We start from the raw sequence: 18503 nt of genomic DNA on the forward strand, positions 1-18503 counted from the left end.
GTCCTCCCCCTCCATTGCTTAGTAGATTTCTAATGCTAAGCTTGTAGGGGCAAACAGTAGTAAGTGTGGGCATCTTCCGCATGGTGGTTTTGAAAGTCCTTTCTGAAGTGAACGAAAAATGGGGATAAATGTATGTGAAAGTAAAGTGCAGTGAGAGACAAGATCTGGCAAGAGTTGTACTTATTCTTTAATCATTTGATGAATGAACTTTTAGTAGCATACGAGGGCATGGAAATCCACTACAGAGTGCAATTGTGATGGGCATAAGTGATTAAAATGTGTGTGCATGCGTGTCTGGCAGGATTAGAAGTTTGAAGTGCGAAAGTACATTGATTGTGGAATGGAAAACTTTTGCCTTTTATGTAATAAAGTAAACATTTTAAAAATGTCCCCTTTTTCTAAAGGAGCATATTTTTAAAGCATGAAGCCACCTGAGAGGAGACGCTCTGCGCCATCGAGATACATCTTTCAATCTGCACAGAAGAAGCAGCAGCATCGGTATGTGAGATACAGCCAGTGGAGTGCCAAAGAAAAGCACATCCTGTTGAGGGGTCTTAAGTCACAAACTGGAGTAAAGGAACTGAATATAGAGCAGCTGAAGCAATACCTACCGAGAAAGACTGAAGCAGAGGTTAGAATTTTACCCCACATGTAGCCTGACATTGAGCATGTTAATAGTCATGATTTGTTTTCCATACTTTTCCAAGTACCTGTAATGGACTGAAAACAAATGTCAGAAGTTGCTAGGAATTTGTCTGCAAAACTGTCATTTCAGCAAACTGTAATCTCTGACTGTTTAAAGCTAAAAATGAAACTGTTGATACTTGTATGATGGACTGTTCCAGTAGTAACAGCTTTGTGACATGAATGTACTAGGCACCATTGCACACACCCGCAGACTTCATCTGCGACTTGACCTACCCAGAATTTTGGCGGTAGATAAATTGCATCACTTCCATTGTAGAGCACTGAATATTGTTTTTAACATGAATGCCATAAATAGCCTTGTATGGTGAGAGTTTACAGCAGGAGTTATCACTCTGTAGCATTTGCATCCATATATTCATACATCTGTGAATCAGCCAGGGAAGTTGTAAATCCTTAGTGCAAGTGTGGTTGGAGTAGTACTATAGGAATCATCGAATAAGGTACAAGACCGTGTGGCCCAGTGGCTGTCACCTGGGCTATCTTCTTGACTTGCATGTGCCTTTGAATGTAGGTCACAATATCAGGAATACAATAAAGCCCTTTAGGTGTCTATTCACCGCATTACACTGCATTCTGGTTCCTTGATATTAGTTGTCGGACATTGTCATGGTGTGCTTCCTCCAAGCCATACAAATGATTTTGTTTTTTTTTTCTGTAAAAGTTTTGTAGTTTGCCCAGTGTGTTATGACTGCCATATTTTCCAGGGAGTGCAGTACCTACTTTGTGTTGTAGCTTCTTCTTGACCACTGGTTTGCATACACTCTCCTTGGTTAACTCTTTTGCTTGTTTTTTTCATCTTGTGGTGCCAAGTGTATGCAAATGCTGTAGCACTTGGAAAGAAGTAACTGGGAACGTGTTTTGGGAATGTAATGAGTTGGCAGATTTTAAAAATTTCTTACAGAGTACTCTATCAGAAATAATGGGTGAGCAAATGGCTGTACGGAAATTATTCTTTTGAGCTGGGATACATGATCTGAATTACCTAAACATAGTAAGTTCTTACCAAGTTTAATTCTGTTGTCTGCCAAAAAAAGCAATTGCTAGAAATTGGAAATCAAAGTCTACACCAATGTATTTGAAGTACTGATCATTTTAAAAAGAGATAAAATAAGTGAGGAACAAATTACATAGAAGTAAATGGAAATGGTGTAATATATGCATAATAATGTTCAGGGGGAGGAGTGAAATATAAGGCAAGGCAAGAAAGAATTTGGTCATTTTTATCTTTGTGTTTTGTAGGTTATCTGTTGGTGTGCTGGTGATGTGCAACCATTGAATAAGGGATTATAGAGCTGCGTTTTATTAATTTGTACTTTTTAAGGGTTTTTTTAAGTCGTGACCAGTTAATTTGTCAGACCTGCATTCTCCCGACTGTCTGGAAGACGCTCTGCATTTTCAACATCTAAAGTGCGCCTAATAATATTGCTCTGACACTTACATTTTAAACATTTTTTGAGTTTGTCTTCACTACTTGTATGACCCATGTTTAACTGTTGTACAGCACCAGAAAGCTAGATTTCCCCCACATCTCCTTAAGTTTTCTCTTCTCTTTTCTAGTTTACTTTCCTGACTCAGTGTATGTAACACTAACTGTAGTGGTCAGTAAATGGACATTCTCTCATTACTTTTAATCTACTCTCAGCCGACTCCATTGCCCTACAACTGCAAGCTGTCATAATTGTTTTTCAGCAGTACTGTTATTTTTGTGCAGTAACATCTTACAGCATTCCCCTTTGTAAATCAACTAGTTTTATGATGCAATTGGAGATGCGTTTTAGGTTAAATTTGTAGTACATACTTGGTTTGACTTGTTTACTGATTTTTGAACAGTCTCACCACGCACAGGATCCAGGTCCATTATACAGTGCATGGGATAGTGCAACAAAGCCTATTGGGTAGATATAAAACTATCATTCTCCCATGCTGATGTATACATTTAAAATTCTGTTCTAGCCTTCCATGCTATCTTTACATCTTTGTGTTTTGTAGGTTATCCGTTAGTGTGCTGGTAGTGTGACCATTGAATAAGGGATTGTAGAGCTGCTCTTTGTTAATTTGTACTTTTAAGGGTATAACATTCTACTTTTGTAGTAATACAATCACTGTTGCGTAACATTGCATTTTGCAGTGTGTTAAATGTTTTAAAAGTTCAGTTGAAATGCCAGGTGTCTGTGATTGCCACAGGAATTAGTAATGGATATTTTTGTAAAGCTGTGGCTTATTTCAATTTATATTTGCAACCATGTATGCTTCATAACTCATGGTTCAGATGCTGTTATGTACTGAACTGCATATCTTTCACTATTTCCTTATTGTTAGAGTTCATTCGTAGAGTGTTTAAAGAGTTTTTTCTACTTAATAATAGTTTATTTCTAATGAGCATTGAGTTGAATTTATGTACTCTCCTGCCTTTCTTCTGTATACTTGTCTCCTCACTTGTGCTGATGTTCTTCGTGTTTCACTGTTGCAGTCATCACATTTGGGTTGTCTGCCTGCAGGTAACCCTCAGCCGTCCTGAATACCAGAGTCTTGAGATTTCTACGCCAGATGCTGTCACTTCTTCCATGACATCAGGTCATCAGGGGTATAAAACATGCAGCTGATGCCATTACATCAGCTTTTCTTGCCGTACAGTGTCCGAAGCAGAAGCAGTTCGGAAGTGCCGGTCGGCCGCCTCCTGAAATTTTCGTTTTTCGAGTTTCAGACCTGAAGTCTTCTAAAAGATAAGTACCCCGTTGGGGATCCTTTTTTCTTGCTCTTACCGATGTCAGAAAAAGTTAATAAATTGTCTTGCCTGTGGAAAGCAAATACCTCACAGAGATTTTCATTCTTACTGCATCACCTGTTTAGGCCCAGACCACGACATTCCTCGCTGTCGGTTTTGTGCCTTTTTCAATGCCCGAACTATTCGTCGTCTGGCTATTTTTGTCACTAAATTGTTTCGCTCTCGTTCTCCGTATTCCGAAATGGCTTCGATAAGCCATCCGACTACCGATCTTCCGAAAAAACGTAAGGATAAAGAAAGAGACCGCATAGTTCCAAAACTGCCGACTACGCTTCCGTTAAGCTAGTCTGCTGGTACTCAGTGAGGTGCTTTCGCAGCCCCTGATACCTGCTTCTACGGATTCGCAGGCCTCTACTGAGATCCATTCAGAGTCCGGTATGCTGTGAGATGCTTCAACTATGGAACCTGCAGATGTGTCTACTTTGGATGGGTCTGGAGCCGCTGTTCAGACACAGGCTTCTGAGGGTGTATTCAGGTCTTCCAATTTTTATATTAAACTGACGACTTCATTTCAAACCAAAAAGTACCGAATTTCTCAGGCCCAGAGTTTGCACTATGCCTAGGAAACAGACGGCCACTGGGAAACTGACCAAAGCGCATTCTCAGGCCCACATGCCTCAGAAAAAAATGCTTAGAATGGCTGAAGATGTTATTACTTTAATTAGGGGAACCCAGCCTTCCCCCTCAAAAAGACCAAGAACTGATTTTCCTTCTGATTCTTCAGATCATGAGTCTGTTGACTTCTGATCCTTCTGATTACCAGGACATACCCTTGTCTACCTATGAAGATTCCATTCCCTCTGCTTCCCCACCAGAAGATTTTTCTTTTGGTGAAAACCTGCATACCCTTAGAGAGCATTTCTGCTGGGAGTGCCAGGACTACCCACAGTCCAAAAAGAGACTCTGGGAATTTTTAAACTTGCCTCAGCATAGGCCTCTAGCCATCCCTCCTGTTATGGAAGTTGTAGATGATGTCTTCTTGGAATCCAGCTTTACCCCTGATACTTTGCCTCCAGCTCCCAGGAAACCTGACAGGTACTACAGAGTACCTGACTCCCACAAATTCCTCTTTAAGAATCCTACTGCGGATCGAGAGGCCATTTCCCAGGGACCTAAAGGCATTAAGACTACAACAGCCAAAAACCCTACCCCTTTGGACAGGGACTCTAGGGCTTTAGACAGATGGGGTAAGAAAGTATACACCTCTGCTACTCTTGCCATCAGGGCTTTAAATTGCCAGTTTCATATGTTAAAAGTATCAGCAACATATGAAGCTAATTAAACAGAAAATTGTGTTTATTCCTGATTGTGCAGAACATAAAGATTTACAAGAGTTACTGCATTCTGCTAACCCAAGTTGAACAACATACTTTGCAATGTGGTTTTGATGCCATAGAAGCATCTTGCAGGGCTGCTGTCACTGGATCTGTTCTTAGAAGGCATGCTTGGCTTAAGGAACAAATCTTGCCAGACCATGTCAAAGCAAAATTGCTAGATGCACCATTAAACCAAGAACGCCTGTTTGGCAATAAAGCAGAAGTTGTCCTCAAAAAGATGGAGGAAAAAGCTAAATCTATGCAAACTGTTAAAGATTTCCTACAGGTACAGCCACCTAGATTCAGCAGGCATTGGCCTTCTAAAAACTGGTCCTTTCCAGTCCCTCCCAGACCTTCAGTCCAAACCCAGGGGCAACAGATCACCAAGATTACAGGTTCAGGGTATGCACATATCTAAGTAATGGAGTGCTCCCGCTTCTAAAACAGGGAGTAGTAAGCCACCATCCTATGGTAAAATCTCACAAGGACTTATCCTTAACTCTTCCAAGCCTTGCCTAAGTACTTGCACCCATAGGAGGAAAACTCGCCCTGCATGCAAAAAACTGGGAGTACATCACCCAGGACAGATGGGTCTTGAACATTGTATCCCAGGGATACAGATTCTACTTCCCCTCACTGCCAACCCCAAGCAGATGGCCAGACCTCCCCCCAGACCAGTGGGCAGAGGCCCAAAAGCAAGTACTTTCTGTTCTCAGTCTCAAGGCTATTTAAGCTGTCGCAGCAGAGCAAAGGGGACAAGGTTTTTACTCCAGACTGTTTCCTGGTACCCAGAAAAGAAAACTATTGGCACCCTATCCTGGATCTGTCTATTCTCAACACCTTCCTGGTGGCTCCAAGGTTCAAAATGCTAACTCTCCAGCAGCTGCTTCCTATGCTAGCCAAGGACTCCTGGCTAGCCACCCTAGACTTAAAAGAAGCTTATCTGCACATCCCCATAAGTGAATGCCTAGCTCCATTCATTGCATATTGCAGGCGAGAAAAATTCAAATTTACCCATACTTCAACGATTGCCAGATTCGGGCGGACAGTCAGGAATTGCTACTCCAGCACCTGACATTTGCAAAGATGCTTCTAACTTCACTGGGGTACACCTTCAGTGAAAATAAATCATCTGGTACCCAGCCAACAGATTGCATTCCTTGGAGCAAGCTTGAACTTCCCAGATGACATTCTTCACTCCAGAAAAACAATTTTTTTTTTGACAAACTGCTTCAATCTACTGGCCACCAAAACCCAGCTATCTGCAAGAAAAATACTGCAAGCCCTAGGGTTCATGGCCGCTTGCATTCTGCTAATTCCATATGCAAGACTACATATGAAGAAACTTCAGTGGTACTTAAGTCTCTGTCAATATTGTCAGGACCTGGAAACAATGATTCCCATCATTCCTTGCCTAAGGGCAGAGTTCCATTGGCGGGCAGAGGCCTGCTACCACAACAAAGGATTCCCTTTCACTCAACCCACTACCGCCCAAACCCTAACAACAGACTCATCAGACTATGCATGGGGGGCTCACATGGCAGGACAGTGCATTCAAGGCAAATGCACCTGCATATCAGTCAAAATGAAATGTTAGCTGTTAGCTGTACAGAATGCTCTGACAGCTTTCAAATGCCTTATTCTTCCAGGTCAGTTATTGATAGACAGGCAACACCACAGTTATGTGGTACATAAACAAGCAGGGGGGAACCCATTCCTGCCCACTCTGCAGGTTAGCCATGGCTCTGTGGAACACAGCCTTGAGCAATCAAGTGCACCTGCAAGCTCAATTCCTGCCAGGCAAACTAAATCCTCTGGCAGATGACTTGAGCAGAAATCTAATGGACCCACACAAGAGGAAACTGAAACCCAAGACATTCATGCTTCTGATCCACAGGTGGGGGGCACAAGAGGTGGACCTCTTTGCTTCCCCTCAGAACTATCAGTTGAGCAAATCTTGAACCAGAACTCCCCACAGCCAAGCATGGAAAGTGGATGCCTTGTCCTTTACATGAGAGAACCTCTCAATCTGTGCCTTTCCCCCTCTGCCCTTCCTCTCGAATGTTCTACTAAAGATCAAACAGGACAAGCCAAGGACCATTCTGATTGCACCAGGCTGGCCACGCCAGCACTGGTACCCACTTTTGCGCAGTCTGACAGTACTGCCACCATGGCACCTGCCTCAGACCCCCTCCCAGCTGTCCCAGTAGGAGGGCCAGATTTTACATCCTCCGCTACAAACCCTGAACCTAGTAGCCTTGCTCGTCCACTGAACTCATCACCAGCAACCCTCAGTAAACAGGTGCTGGATGTCATCATTGAGGCAAGGAGGCCTAGTACTAGAAAACCCTATTCAGAAAAGTGGAAAAGATACTGTTCTTGGAGCAATTCTCAAGGAATGGACACAACTGTGCCCAGCTTACCTTGTATACTAGAGTACTTAACAGAAATGCTCCACAAAGGCCTATCCCTTCTCTTCTATTAAGATTCATGCCTCTGCCATCTCAGCTCATTATAATACTGAGCCACCCCTCTTCTCTCATCCTCTGGTCAGACAGTTCCTGAGAGGAGCCAAAATTAAGACCCCCCCAGGAGAGAGCTTCCACTCCAGCCTGGGACTTAACTTTGCATTGGAAAAACTGACGCTTCCACCCTTTGAACCTGCTGCCTCAGCAGAGTTAAAATTCCTCTCCTGGAAAGTGGCTTTACTTCTAGCCATCACTTCAGCAAGAAGAGTGTCTGAATTACAGGCCCTTATGGCCGTGGAACCCTTCATTATCTTCCATGCAGACAGGGTTTCCCTCAGGACTAACGCATCATTTATGCCCAAGGTGGTGTCTAGTTTGGCTTTAAACCAATCCTTTCATTTGCCAACCTTTTTCCCTAATCCTCAGAATAAAGGGGAAATTTATCCTGCACTCCCTGGACGTGCACAGGCAGCTTTCTGGACAGGACTAAACCTTTCAAAAAATCTCACCAGCTGCTAGTCAGCTTTGCTACAGGGGGCGGAGGGCAAGGCCATTTCAAAGCAAACATTTCTAAATGGATAGCACACTGCATCGATTTCTGCTACAAACACCATGGGAAACCTACCCCACAGGGGATCAGAACACCATCTACTAGGGCTATATCAACCTCTACAGCATTTCTCAGGGGAGTCCCTACCAGGGACATCCTGGAAGCTGCAACCTGGAGCTCTGTACACACCTTCACCAAGCATTACCACTTACCTGTCTTTTCTAAATCCAGAGCTGGATTTGCCACAGCGGTCTTACAGGGCCTGCTTGCCAGACCTAATGCTTCTTGACTGCCTCCACCCATCCTCAGCTTTGGGAATCAACCCAAATGTGATGACTGCAACAGTGAAACACGAAGAACATAGTACAGTTGTGTACGCTTACCATAAATGTAGATGTTAGAGTGTATTTACTGTTGCAGTCCTGGTTACCCTCCCTCCATCCCCCTGACTTCTCTATACTTTTACCTGTTCTTTTTTGTGTGGCCATATCTTATAACATTGGTATTTACTTTCTACTGGGGGTGTTCCACACCATGTAATTGCTCCTTATTGTGGGGGCTCCTGACATCTGGGGCAAGAAAAACTGATGTAATGGCATCGGCTGCATGTTTTATACCCCTGATGACCTTGTGTCATGGAAGAAGCAACCACATCTGAAGCAGAAATCCTAAGACTCTTACTATAACTGCTTACTGCTTTTTTGTTAGTTAGTTGAGCTCATGAAAATATACCACAGTGGTTCCCAAACTTTTTCGATTCTCAGCTCCCTTGCTGAATCCAGGTTTTCCCAAGCCCCCCCCCCGCGGCGAGCATAAAGTGCATATTTAATTTATTTATTTGGCATTTGTGTAACAAGGAAAAGCTCAAAAGTACAATAAAAAGTTGCCGGAAAAAAAAGTGCATTCTGCTTAACAGCATAACACTGATCTGCTATGGTTGAGAGGTAAGCAAACCTAATGGCAACCTTTTTAACTTTTTAAGTTTATAAGAGCAATATTTAAAATCTGTCCCTATTTGGCTCTGTCCAGCATACTTCTCAACTGTGTAGATTTTTGCAGAATGTCCAGATTTTTGTCTCATATTTTTGGTCTTTTTCTCATAAAATTGTTTTATGGCAAATCACTGGCAGATTGTTGAGGTTGAAGTCAGAAAATAAAGACAGTTGTTTCATACTTCATACTCTTCAGAAAATTCATGCTAATGCAAAACCTGCATTTCTATCAACTTTCTAAGTTTGTGAGAGCAGTACTTAAGTGTCCCTGTTTTGTGCCTTTGTACCCCCACTATTTTTGGCTTTGTCCAGATTTCTTAATCTAAGAGGGTGAGGGGTATGTGTCCAGTGGCATGGTCCAGACTTGCACAGACCTCATTGCTGCTGCCAGGGATCACTCTCACTCTCTCCCCCCGTGACACACACACACACACACACACACACACACACACACACACACACACACATACACAGTCTCTTTTGCATTCATGCACGCATTCACTCACACACATCACTCTCACTCTTTTCCGATCTCTCACACAGTCATAGTCACTCCCGCATTCATACCTGCATTCACTCGCACATCACTCTTACTCTCCCAATCACACACACACACACACACACACACACACACACACACACACACACACACACACACACACACACTTCCACATTCATACCTGCATTCACTCGCACATCACTCTTACTCTCCCAGTCTCTCACTCACACACACACACACACAGTCACTTCCTCATTCATACCTGCATTCACACGCACTTCGCGCTCTCTCTCTCTCTCTCCCTCCCCCGATCAAACACACACACAGTCACTTCTTCATTCCTGCATTCATTCACACATCTCTCTCACTGGCTGTCACACCCACATGCCATACACCCACTTGCGCATTCATTCATACATACATCCCTCTCACTCTTCCGATCTCACACACACAGTTACTTCCTCATTCATACCTGCATTCATTCACCCATTCCTCTCACTCTCCCGATCTCAAATATTCACACACACAGCCACTTCCTCATTCTCACACACACACACACACACACACACACACACACACACACACAGCCACTTCATTCATTCCTGCATTCACTCGCACATTGTTCTCACTCTCCCGATTTCTCTCTCTCTCACACACAGACTCTCTTGCTTTCATGCATGCATTCACTCACACATGCAGATAGACACACACAAACTCATACGTGATGGCCCGGTTCCAAGTGCTCTGCGGCCCGGTGGTTGGGGACCACTGCTATACTTGATGTCAGTTCTGCTAAAATGCTACAGTGTAGGTCTAGACTTAGTTTGCAGCAAAGTAATAAGCTTAGCTGCAAAATAAACCGCAAACTGTTCGTGGTTTGTTTTGCAGCTAAGCTTAGTAGTTTGCGGCACCCCTGTGAGGAAACCGCTGCTCCCCAGGGCCCCGCTGCTCACACTTTGGGAATCCCTGGTCTACCATATTTCTACCCTCTTCATAGGTTTTCTTACGTTATGAACAGTTAATTTGTCAAGACCTCCATTCACCCAACTGTCTGGAAGATGCTCTGCATTTTCTTCATCTAAAGTGCACTTGCTACTGCCCTAACACTTTAAATTTTATGCACATTAAACATTTTTTGAGTTTGTCTTCACTACTTGTGTGACACGTTTAATTGCTGCACATCCCCGGGATTCTAGAGTTCCCCCACCCTTCCCTAGATTTTCTCTTTCCCTCCTCTAGTTTCCTTTCCTGACTGTGTATGTAGCGCTCTTAACTGTAGTGGTCAGTAAATGAAATTCTCTCATTACTTCTCTCAGCCAACTCCATTGACCTACAAATGCAGACTATCATAATTGGTTTTCAGCAGTAGTGTTGCTTTTGTGCAGTAACATCTGACAGCATTCCACTTTGTTAATCAGTTAGTATTATGGTGCAGTTGGAAATGCATTTTAAGTTAAATGTGTAATGCATATTTGTTTTGACTTGGTTTCTGATTGGGTTTTCAACAGGGTTAACACAAACAGGATAGGTTTTGGATCCTGCTCCGTTTTCTGTCACTGCGCTTGGGCTCACTCTGCTCCCCTACCCACCCCCACTAAACCTAAATTTATTCCTAACCACTGGTCACACACCCCTGCACTAGTTATCCATTCAGAGCAGTCAGTCCCATAGTATATCAGGGGCTTTCTCATTCAGCCTTCAATAACTACCTACAGTACCCACCCCCTCATTAGTTCTTCCCAACACCATCTTTTCAACCCAGTACTTAATGCTACCTTATATACTAACATATTGTTCATTGCACTATGTATTTTACTTATTACCTTTTGTCTTCTTGCATCTTATCAAAACAAATAAGTTAATACTTTCTATTCTCCCACTTCCCCATTCATCACCCCACCTGACAATTTGTTACCCAACACTGTTGTATCCTCACACCGATGTTCTTCATCTCACATTGCTGCAGTCCTTACACTTGGGTAGTCCGCTGTCCTCGGTCGGCCCGAATATCAAAGTATTAGGCTGACGTCGGTCAAGGCGCTTAAGACTGACATCAGGACGTCAGGGTACAAATGCGCATGACCGACGTCATATCCTTAGTCTTTTTTGCCGCATGGTCCGATGCAGAAGCAGCGTTGCAAGTGCCGTTCGGCGTTCTGAAATTTTTCGAATTCGGAGTTTCAGACCGAGTCAAAGTTGGCTAAGTACCCCGTTGGGGAATATTTTAGTTTTTCTTGCCTCAGTGGTTTACCGGATGTCAGAAAAAGTGAATAACTGTATTTCTTGTGGGAAACAGATACAGCATAGAGATTATCATACTTTGTGTATTCCTTGTTTGGGGCCTGAGCACGGCGTTGTTGGGTGTCGCTTTTGTGCTAGGTTCAATAAGCGCACTATTAAGCGAAGGTTAGATTGTGCCAGGTTGGTCTTGAAGCGGTGCAATTATAATATGCCGTCGGATGCTCCGGCCCGCTTCTTCAAGAAGCGCAAAGACAAAGCAGCTAAACCCAGGCAAGAAGAGTTGTCCGTGCGGACGCCGGTTCTTTAGAGGCATCAGTGGAACCGGTGGTTCCGCCCGAGGCTTCTCTCGGGTCCCAGGGGGCGACTTTGATATTGCAGGATGTGGCCTCTCAGGAGGCAAGTCAGGCTGAAGGGCTTCTCAGGTTACTGTACTCCCCTGCCCTCCTAGGGTGGTTAGGCCCTCTCCTTCTGTTCCCAAGGCTTCTCCCAGAGGCAGGCCAGGTTTAGCTTCTGTTGGTGTCACTCCTAGTTCATCAGGATCTGTGCCCAAGAAGCACATGCTTAAAATGGCAGAAGATTTAATTACTTTGATTAGAGGTTCTTTGCCCCTCCTGATAAGAGGCCTAGGGTGGAACCAGAGTTGGGGAGTTTTGAGCAGGCTTGGATGTTTCAGAGTCTTGGCTGAAGACTTGCAGGAGTATTCTCCTTATTCTGATTCTGATGTGGATGATTCTACTCCTCTGCTTCTCCTCCAGAGGATTTTTCTTTTCAGAGACTCTTCATTCCATGAGGGAACATTTTAAGTGGGAAGGTCAGGACTTCTCTGATTCCAGGAAAAGGCTTAGGGAATTTTTGCTTTTACCCCAGCATAGGCCTTTGGCTATACCACCTGTTCTGGATGTTGTGGAAGATGTGTTTGCAGAGGCTTCACTTAATCCTGATTCTTTGCCTCCTGCTCCTGTTAAGCCGGACAGGTATTACAGGGTGCCTGAAGCTCATAAATATCTTTATAAGAGTCCTAGGGCGGACCCAGAAACTGTTAGTCAGGGACCTAAGGGCGTCAAGGCCTCTGTTGTAAAAAAAATCCGGTTCCTCCAGATAGAGGCCAGAGCTTTGGATAGATGGGGAAAGAAAGTCTATACTTCTTCCACCTTAGCTATGAGGGCTTTGAATTGCCAGTTTCACATGTTGAAATATCAAAACTATCTTCTTTCTCAATTGAAGTCTAAGGTAGATGCTCTGGCGGAAGGCATTGAGTGTAAAGAATTACAAGATTTGGTACATGTTTCTGAACAGGTGGGTAAGCATTCTTTACAATGTGGTTTTGATGCTGTACAGGCCTCGTCTAGGGTGGCTGCCACTGGGTCAGTTCTTCGCAGGCACGCCTGGCTGAGGGATCAGAATTTATCTGACCATGTTAAGACTAGGATTTTAGATGCTCCTTTGCAGTCTGGTGTGTTGTTTGGTTCACCTGTGGAGGCAGTCTTAAAGAAAATGGAAGACAAGGCTAAGTCTATGCAGGCTGTTAAAGATTTTTTGCAAGTTCAGCCTCCGAAGTTTAGTAGGAATTGGCCTGCTAAGGGGTGGACGTACCCTTCTTATGATTCACAGTCTAGGGAAGATCTAGGCGTGGTAGGGGCAGAGCTCAGGGCTCTTTCAGACCTAGAACAGGGAGTTCATCTGCACAGTCTTGGTGAGGGCAGGGGCCAGTCCTTCGTAAACAGGCCCAATGACCTACCTTTTCAGCTGCCAGAGCCTTCTTGTCTGGCAGCCTTTGGGAGGAAGGTTGGCACTCTTCAAAGAAAATTGGAGTTTAATTACCCAGGACAGATGGGTATTGGATATCATACACCAAGGTTACAAGTTTTATTTCCATACCTTGCCTCCTTTCAAAGGCATGCCAGACGTTCCTACTCAGCAAAGAATAGAGGCTCACAAACAAATTTCTCTGCTGCTTCAAATAGGGGCCATACAGCCGGTCCCTCTGCCAGAAGTGGGCCTAGGATTTTATTCTCGCCTGTTCCTAGTACCAAAGAAGGGGAACACGTGGAGACCAATTTTGGATTTATCTATCCTCAACACTTATCTGGACATTCCCAAGTTCAAAATGTTGACGTTACAACAGCTTTTACCTCTGCTGGGCAAAGATCACTGGATGGTGACTCTGGATCTCAAGGAGGCTTACCTTCATGTTCCTATCAGGCTAAGTTGCAGGAAGTATCTGCGTTTTCGAGCTGGGACTTCTCATTATCAGTTCTCTGCATTGCCCTTTGGCTTATCTACTGCGCCCAGAATGTTCACGAAGGTTCTGGCTCCAGTGATAGCTTTCTTCAGGCTAAAAGGAATACAGATCTATCCTTATTTGGACGATTGCCTGATTCTGGCCCAAGGAAAGGACGACCTTCTTCATCATCTGCAATATGTGATAGCAGTGCTAAGATGCCTGGGGTATTCTGTGAACGAAATAAAGTCCAGTCTAGTACCCTCTCAGGACATGTGCTTTCTGGGTGTGAGACTGAATACAGCATCCCAGATGGCCTTTTTGACCCCGGACAAACAAAAGAATCTTTCCCTTTACTTCCATCAATTGTCTCATCAGTCCAGGCTGACTGCAAGGACAGTCCTTCAAGCCTTGGGGTTCATGGCATCTTGTATTCTGGTGCTTCCCAATGCCAAACTGCATATGAGGAAGCTACAATGGTATCTCAAAAATGTATGGACACAGCACTGCCAAGATATGGACACTGTCATTCAGATAATACCTTGCATTCAAAAGGAATTTTTGTGGTGGGCTCAGGAATGTCACCTAAACAAGGGACTCTCTGTGACCCGGCCAGAGGCGAGTCAGATTCTAACGACAGATGCCTCAGACAAAGCTTGGGGAGCTCATCTAAATGGAAAGTGGATACAAGACACGTGGCCTGCCAGACTACAACATCTACATATCAACTTGAAGGAGATGTTAGCAGTCCAATTTGCATTAATAGCTTTCAAGGATTTACTTCTTCCGGGGCAGGTGTTGGTTCTAACAGACAACACAACTGTCATGTGGTACATCAACAAGCAAGGGGGAACACATTCTTAACCTCTATGCAGACAAGCAATGATTTTGTGGGAGACTGCTCTGAGTTTACAGCTAAATCTTCAGGCAAGGTTTCTGCCTGGAGCACAGAACTCCTTAGCAGATGTGTTGAGCAGACGAATTATGGATCCCCACGAGTGGAAATTGGATCCTCATGTGTTTCGGAAATTGACAGTGTCATGGGGAACTCCAGACATAGATCTGTTCGCTTCTCCACTAAACTACCAGCTGCCAAAGTTTTGCACAAAAAGGTTTCATCCCACAGCTTGGAAAGTGGATGCTCTTTCTTTCAGTTGGAGCAATCTTCATGTGTATGCCTTTCCACCTCTGCCTCTCCTCCCAAAGGTACTTCTAAAGGCCAGACAGGACAAGCCAAAGATGATTTTAATAGCTCCAGATTGGCCTCGACAGCACTGGTACCCATTACTGAGAAGTCTGGTACGGGCGCCTCCATGGCCTTTGCCTTCGATTCCACACCTGCTGTCTCAGGAGAACAGTCATTTACTCAATGTCAAACTTCACTCTCTTCACCTAACAGCCTGGCATATTCTGTTTTAAACCCTGGAGGGTCTCAGCTTCCACAGCAAGTTTTGAATGTCATTTTGGAGGCCAGAAGGCCTAGTACAAGGAAAGTGTACGCAGATAAATGGAAGAGATTTTTGTTTTGGAGTGCAGCAAAGGAATTTGATGTTTCTAAGCCTAATATAAGTGTGGCTCTTCAATATCTGGCTGAGTTACTGGACAAAGGTTTGTCCTTCTCTTCTATTAAGGTTCATGCTGCAGCAATTTCTGCTCACTATGACTGTGATCCACCATTGTTTTCTCATCCTTTGTTTAAGCAATTCCTTAGAGCGGCAAAGAATATAAGACCCCCGTAGAGCTCCTACTCCTGCTTGGGATCTCAATTTTGTGTTGGAGAAACTCACTCTACAACCTTTTGAGCCTGCAGCTACTGCTGAGTTGAAATATTTATCATGGAAGACTGCTTTTTTGTTGGCCATTACCTCTGCAAGAAGGGTTTCTGAATTACAGGCCCTTATGGCGGTTGCGCCTTTCTTAATTTTCCATAAGGATAGGGTATCTTTACGTACTAATCCTTCCTTTATGCCTAAAGTGGTTTCTAGTGTGGCTTTAAACCAAACTATTCATTTGCCTACTTTTTATGCAAACCCCCAAAATAAAGGGGAAAAGATTTTGCACACGTTGGATATACACAGGTAGTTGCGATATTATTTGAGCAGAACTAAAGGGTTCAGGCAGTCTCAGCAGTTATTTGTTTCATTTGCTTTGGGTTCTCAGGGCAAGCCTGTGTCAAAACAAACTATTTCTAAGTGGATTGGGTTTTGTATTGCTTTCTGTTATTCCCATCATGGTAAGGAGATTCCAGCTGGGATTAGGCCTCATTCCACTAGGGCTACTGCCACTTCTACAGCTTTTTAAGGGGTGGCAACTAAAGATATTTTGGAGGCAGCTACTTGGAGTTCAGTGCATACTTTCTCTAAGCATTACCACCTTCCACTTTACTCTAAATCTAGGGCTGGTTTTGCCACTGCAATTTTACAGGGCATTTTGGCAGCTCCTACTGCTTTATAGTTTTGCCATCCTCCCTTACCTCTGCTTTGGGATTCTACCCAAGTGTAAGGACTGCAGCAATGTGAGATGAAGAACATAGTACAGATGTCCTTCATGGATGCATCTGCAGTCATAACAAGTGGGTTGTCCTGTCGTCAGGCAGCCCTGCAGTCGGCCGGATTCCAAAGTCCGGGTCCGGCTTCGGCTGATGTCGCACTCCACCCGACGTCATCTCTGCTGGTCTTCGGGTATAAAAGCATCAGCCGACGCCATTTTCCTCAGTCTTTCTTGCCGCGTGGCGCCCGAAGCAGAAGCTGTTCGCAAGTGCCGGTCGGTCGGATCCAGAGATTACTTCTACCGAATACTACTTCGAAGACTTCTAAAGCTAAGTACCCGTTGGGGACTCTTTCTTGCCTCAGCCGATGTCAGAAAAAGTTAACAATTGTTTAACCTGTGGGAAACAAATACCTCATAAAGATTTCCACTCTTACTGTCTGCCTTGTTTAGGCCCAGCCCACGACGTAGCAGCCTGTTCGGCCTGTGCCTCTTTCAACCGTAACGCTTAGGCGTCGGTCGGAGTTTGCAGAACAGTTTTTCGGTACTGATTTTGCGTACATTATGCCGTCTGATCCTCCGACTACCCAATCTTCCAAAAAACGCAAAGATAAAGACCGACACTCGCGGTCCGCGGTTTCGGACGAAACCACGGCAAAGCAAACCGCGAGTGTCTCGGTTTCGGCCGAAACCGAGAAAACTGCTCAAAGTACAGCTGAACCTATTCTTACAACTGAGGCCCCTGCTACAATTCTTGAATCGACCTCAGAAATTTTACCCACTACGGTGGTTGACTTATCAGACACCATCCCCTTGGATGTCTCTACCCCAGCACGTGGTGCTGCTAGGCCTCCAGCAGCCATGTCCATTAAGGCCTTCGCCAGGGCTAAAGCAGCCAAGACTACTAAATCAGTGCCTGTTAAATTCCCCCCATCCAGGCCCTCTTCTAGTTCTCAAATGCTTTCTTTGGCAGAAGATTTAATTTCTTTAATTAGAGGATCTCAATCTCACCCAGACAGGGCCTCTCAGCCCCAGAGAAGAGACCTAGGGTAGAGCCCCTGAGCCAGTGTCTTCTGATGATTCTGCTGATGAATCAGACATAACTGACCAGCCTGAGGCTCCCTTCTCCAATTTTGAAGATTCTGATGCTGAAGAATCCATTCCAGCTGCTTCCCCACCAGAAGAATTCTCCTTTGGGGAAACCTTGCATGCCATGCGAGAACAGTTCCAATGGCAGCAACAGGATTTCTCAGACTCCAGAAAAGACTTAGGACCTTTCTGCACCTCCCACAGCACAGGCCCTTAGCTATACCTCCTGTTCTCTCTGTGGTGGATGATGCTTTCAATGATGTTTGCTCCGCTCCAGATTCTTTACCCCAGCCCCTGCCAAACCAGACAGATTTTACAGGGTGCCAGATACGCATCACCACCTTTACAAGGCCCCTCTTGCAGACCCAGAAACTATATCCCAGGGTCCCAAGGCAGTAGCCGCAACCACAGCTAAAAATCCTATTCCTTCTGAAAGGGAAGCAAGGTCACTAGACAGATGGGGTAAAAGGTCTACACTTCAGCTACTCTCTCCCCTAGACCTTTAACCTGTCAGTTTCACATCATACAATACCAAGAGTTTATGCTTGATCAGTTAACTAAAAGCTAACTACTGATGAATCTCTTGATAAGAAATATGTATTAGAGATGGTAAATAACATACAACAGGTTAGCAACCATTCCTTAAAATGTGGCTATGATGCACTGGAGGCTTCATTTAGATCAGCCATGACAGGCACAGTGATAAGAAGACATGCATGGCTAAAGGAACAAGCTTTACGGATCATGTTAAAGCTAAGTTGCTAGATGCTCCTATGGACAAGACAAGTTTGTTTGGTACACCTGCCCAGCAGGTTATGAAGAAAATGGAAGAAAAGGCAAAATCTGTTCAAACTGTTAAAGATTTCCTGCAGGTTCAACCCCAAGGTTTAGCAGGAACTGGCCTGCCAAAATTGGTCCTTTCCTGACTCCACAAAATTTCAAAGGGGCAGGAATAGGCGTTCCAGAGGCAGAAACCAATCCAGAGGAGGTGCCTACAGAGGACGACAGTGGCAAGGTAACAACAGAAGCACAGACACAGCCACTGCCACTATATCAGCACAACCACAGTGACTTAATCCTAAATCCGCCTACCAGGGAACAAATAGCAGCTCCTCTAGGCGGAAAGTTAACTTTATTTTCAAAGAAC

General features: G+C 44.4%; 1 protein-coding gene across 1 annotated transcript in view; it reads left to right on the top strand.

The window, feature by feature from the left end:
• Nucleotides 1-400: 400 nt before the first annotated feature.
• Nucleotides 401-18503, top strand: part of SNAPC2 (small nuclear RNA activating complex polypeptide 2) — a 178140-nt gene continuing 160037 nt past the window's right edge. Inside the window, exon 1 of the mRNA XM_044077350.1 lies at nucleotides 401-631. Coding sequence (XP_043933285.1) covers nucleotides 422-631 — 210 coding nt within the window. The 5' untranslated portion in view covers nucleotides 401-421. The remainder of the gene's footprint in view (nucleotides 632-18503) is intronic.

Source organism: Protopterus annectens, chromosome 7.part0 (assembly GCF_019279795.1).
Source record: "Protopterus annectens isolate FY-2018-M chromosome 7.part0, PAN1.0, whole genome shotgun sequence".
NCBI classification, from domain to species: domain Eukaryota; kingdom Metazoa; phylum Chordata; order Ceratodontiformes; family Protopteridae; genus Protopterus; species Protopterus annectens.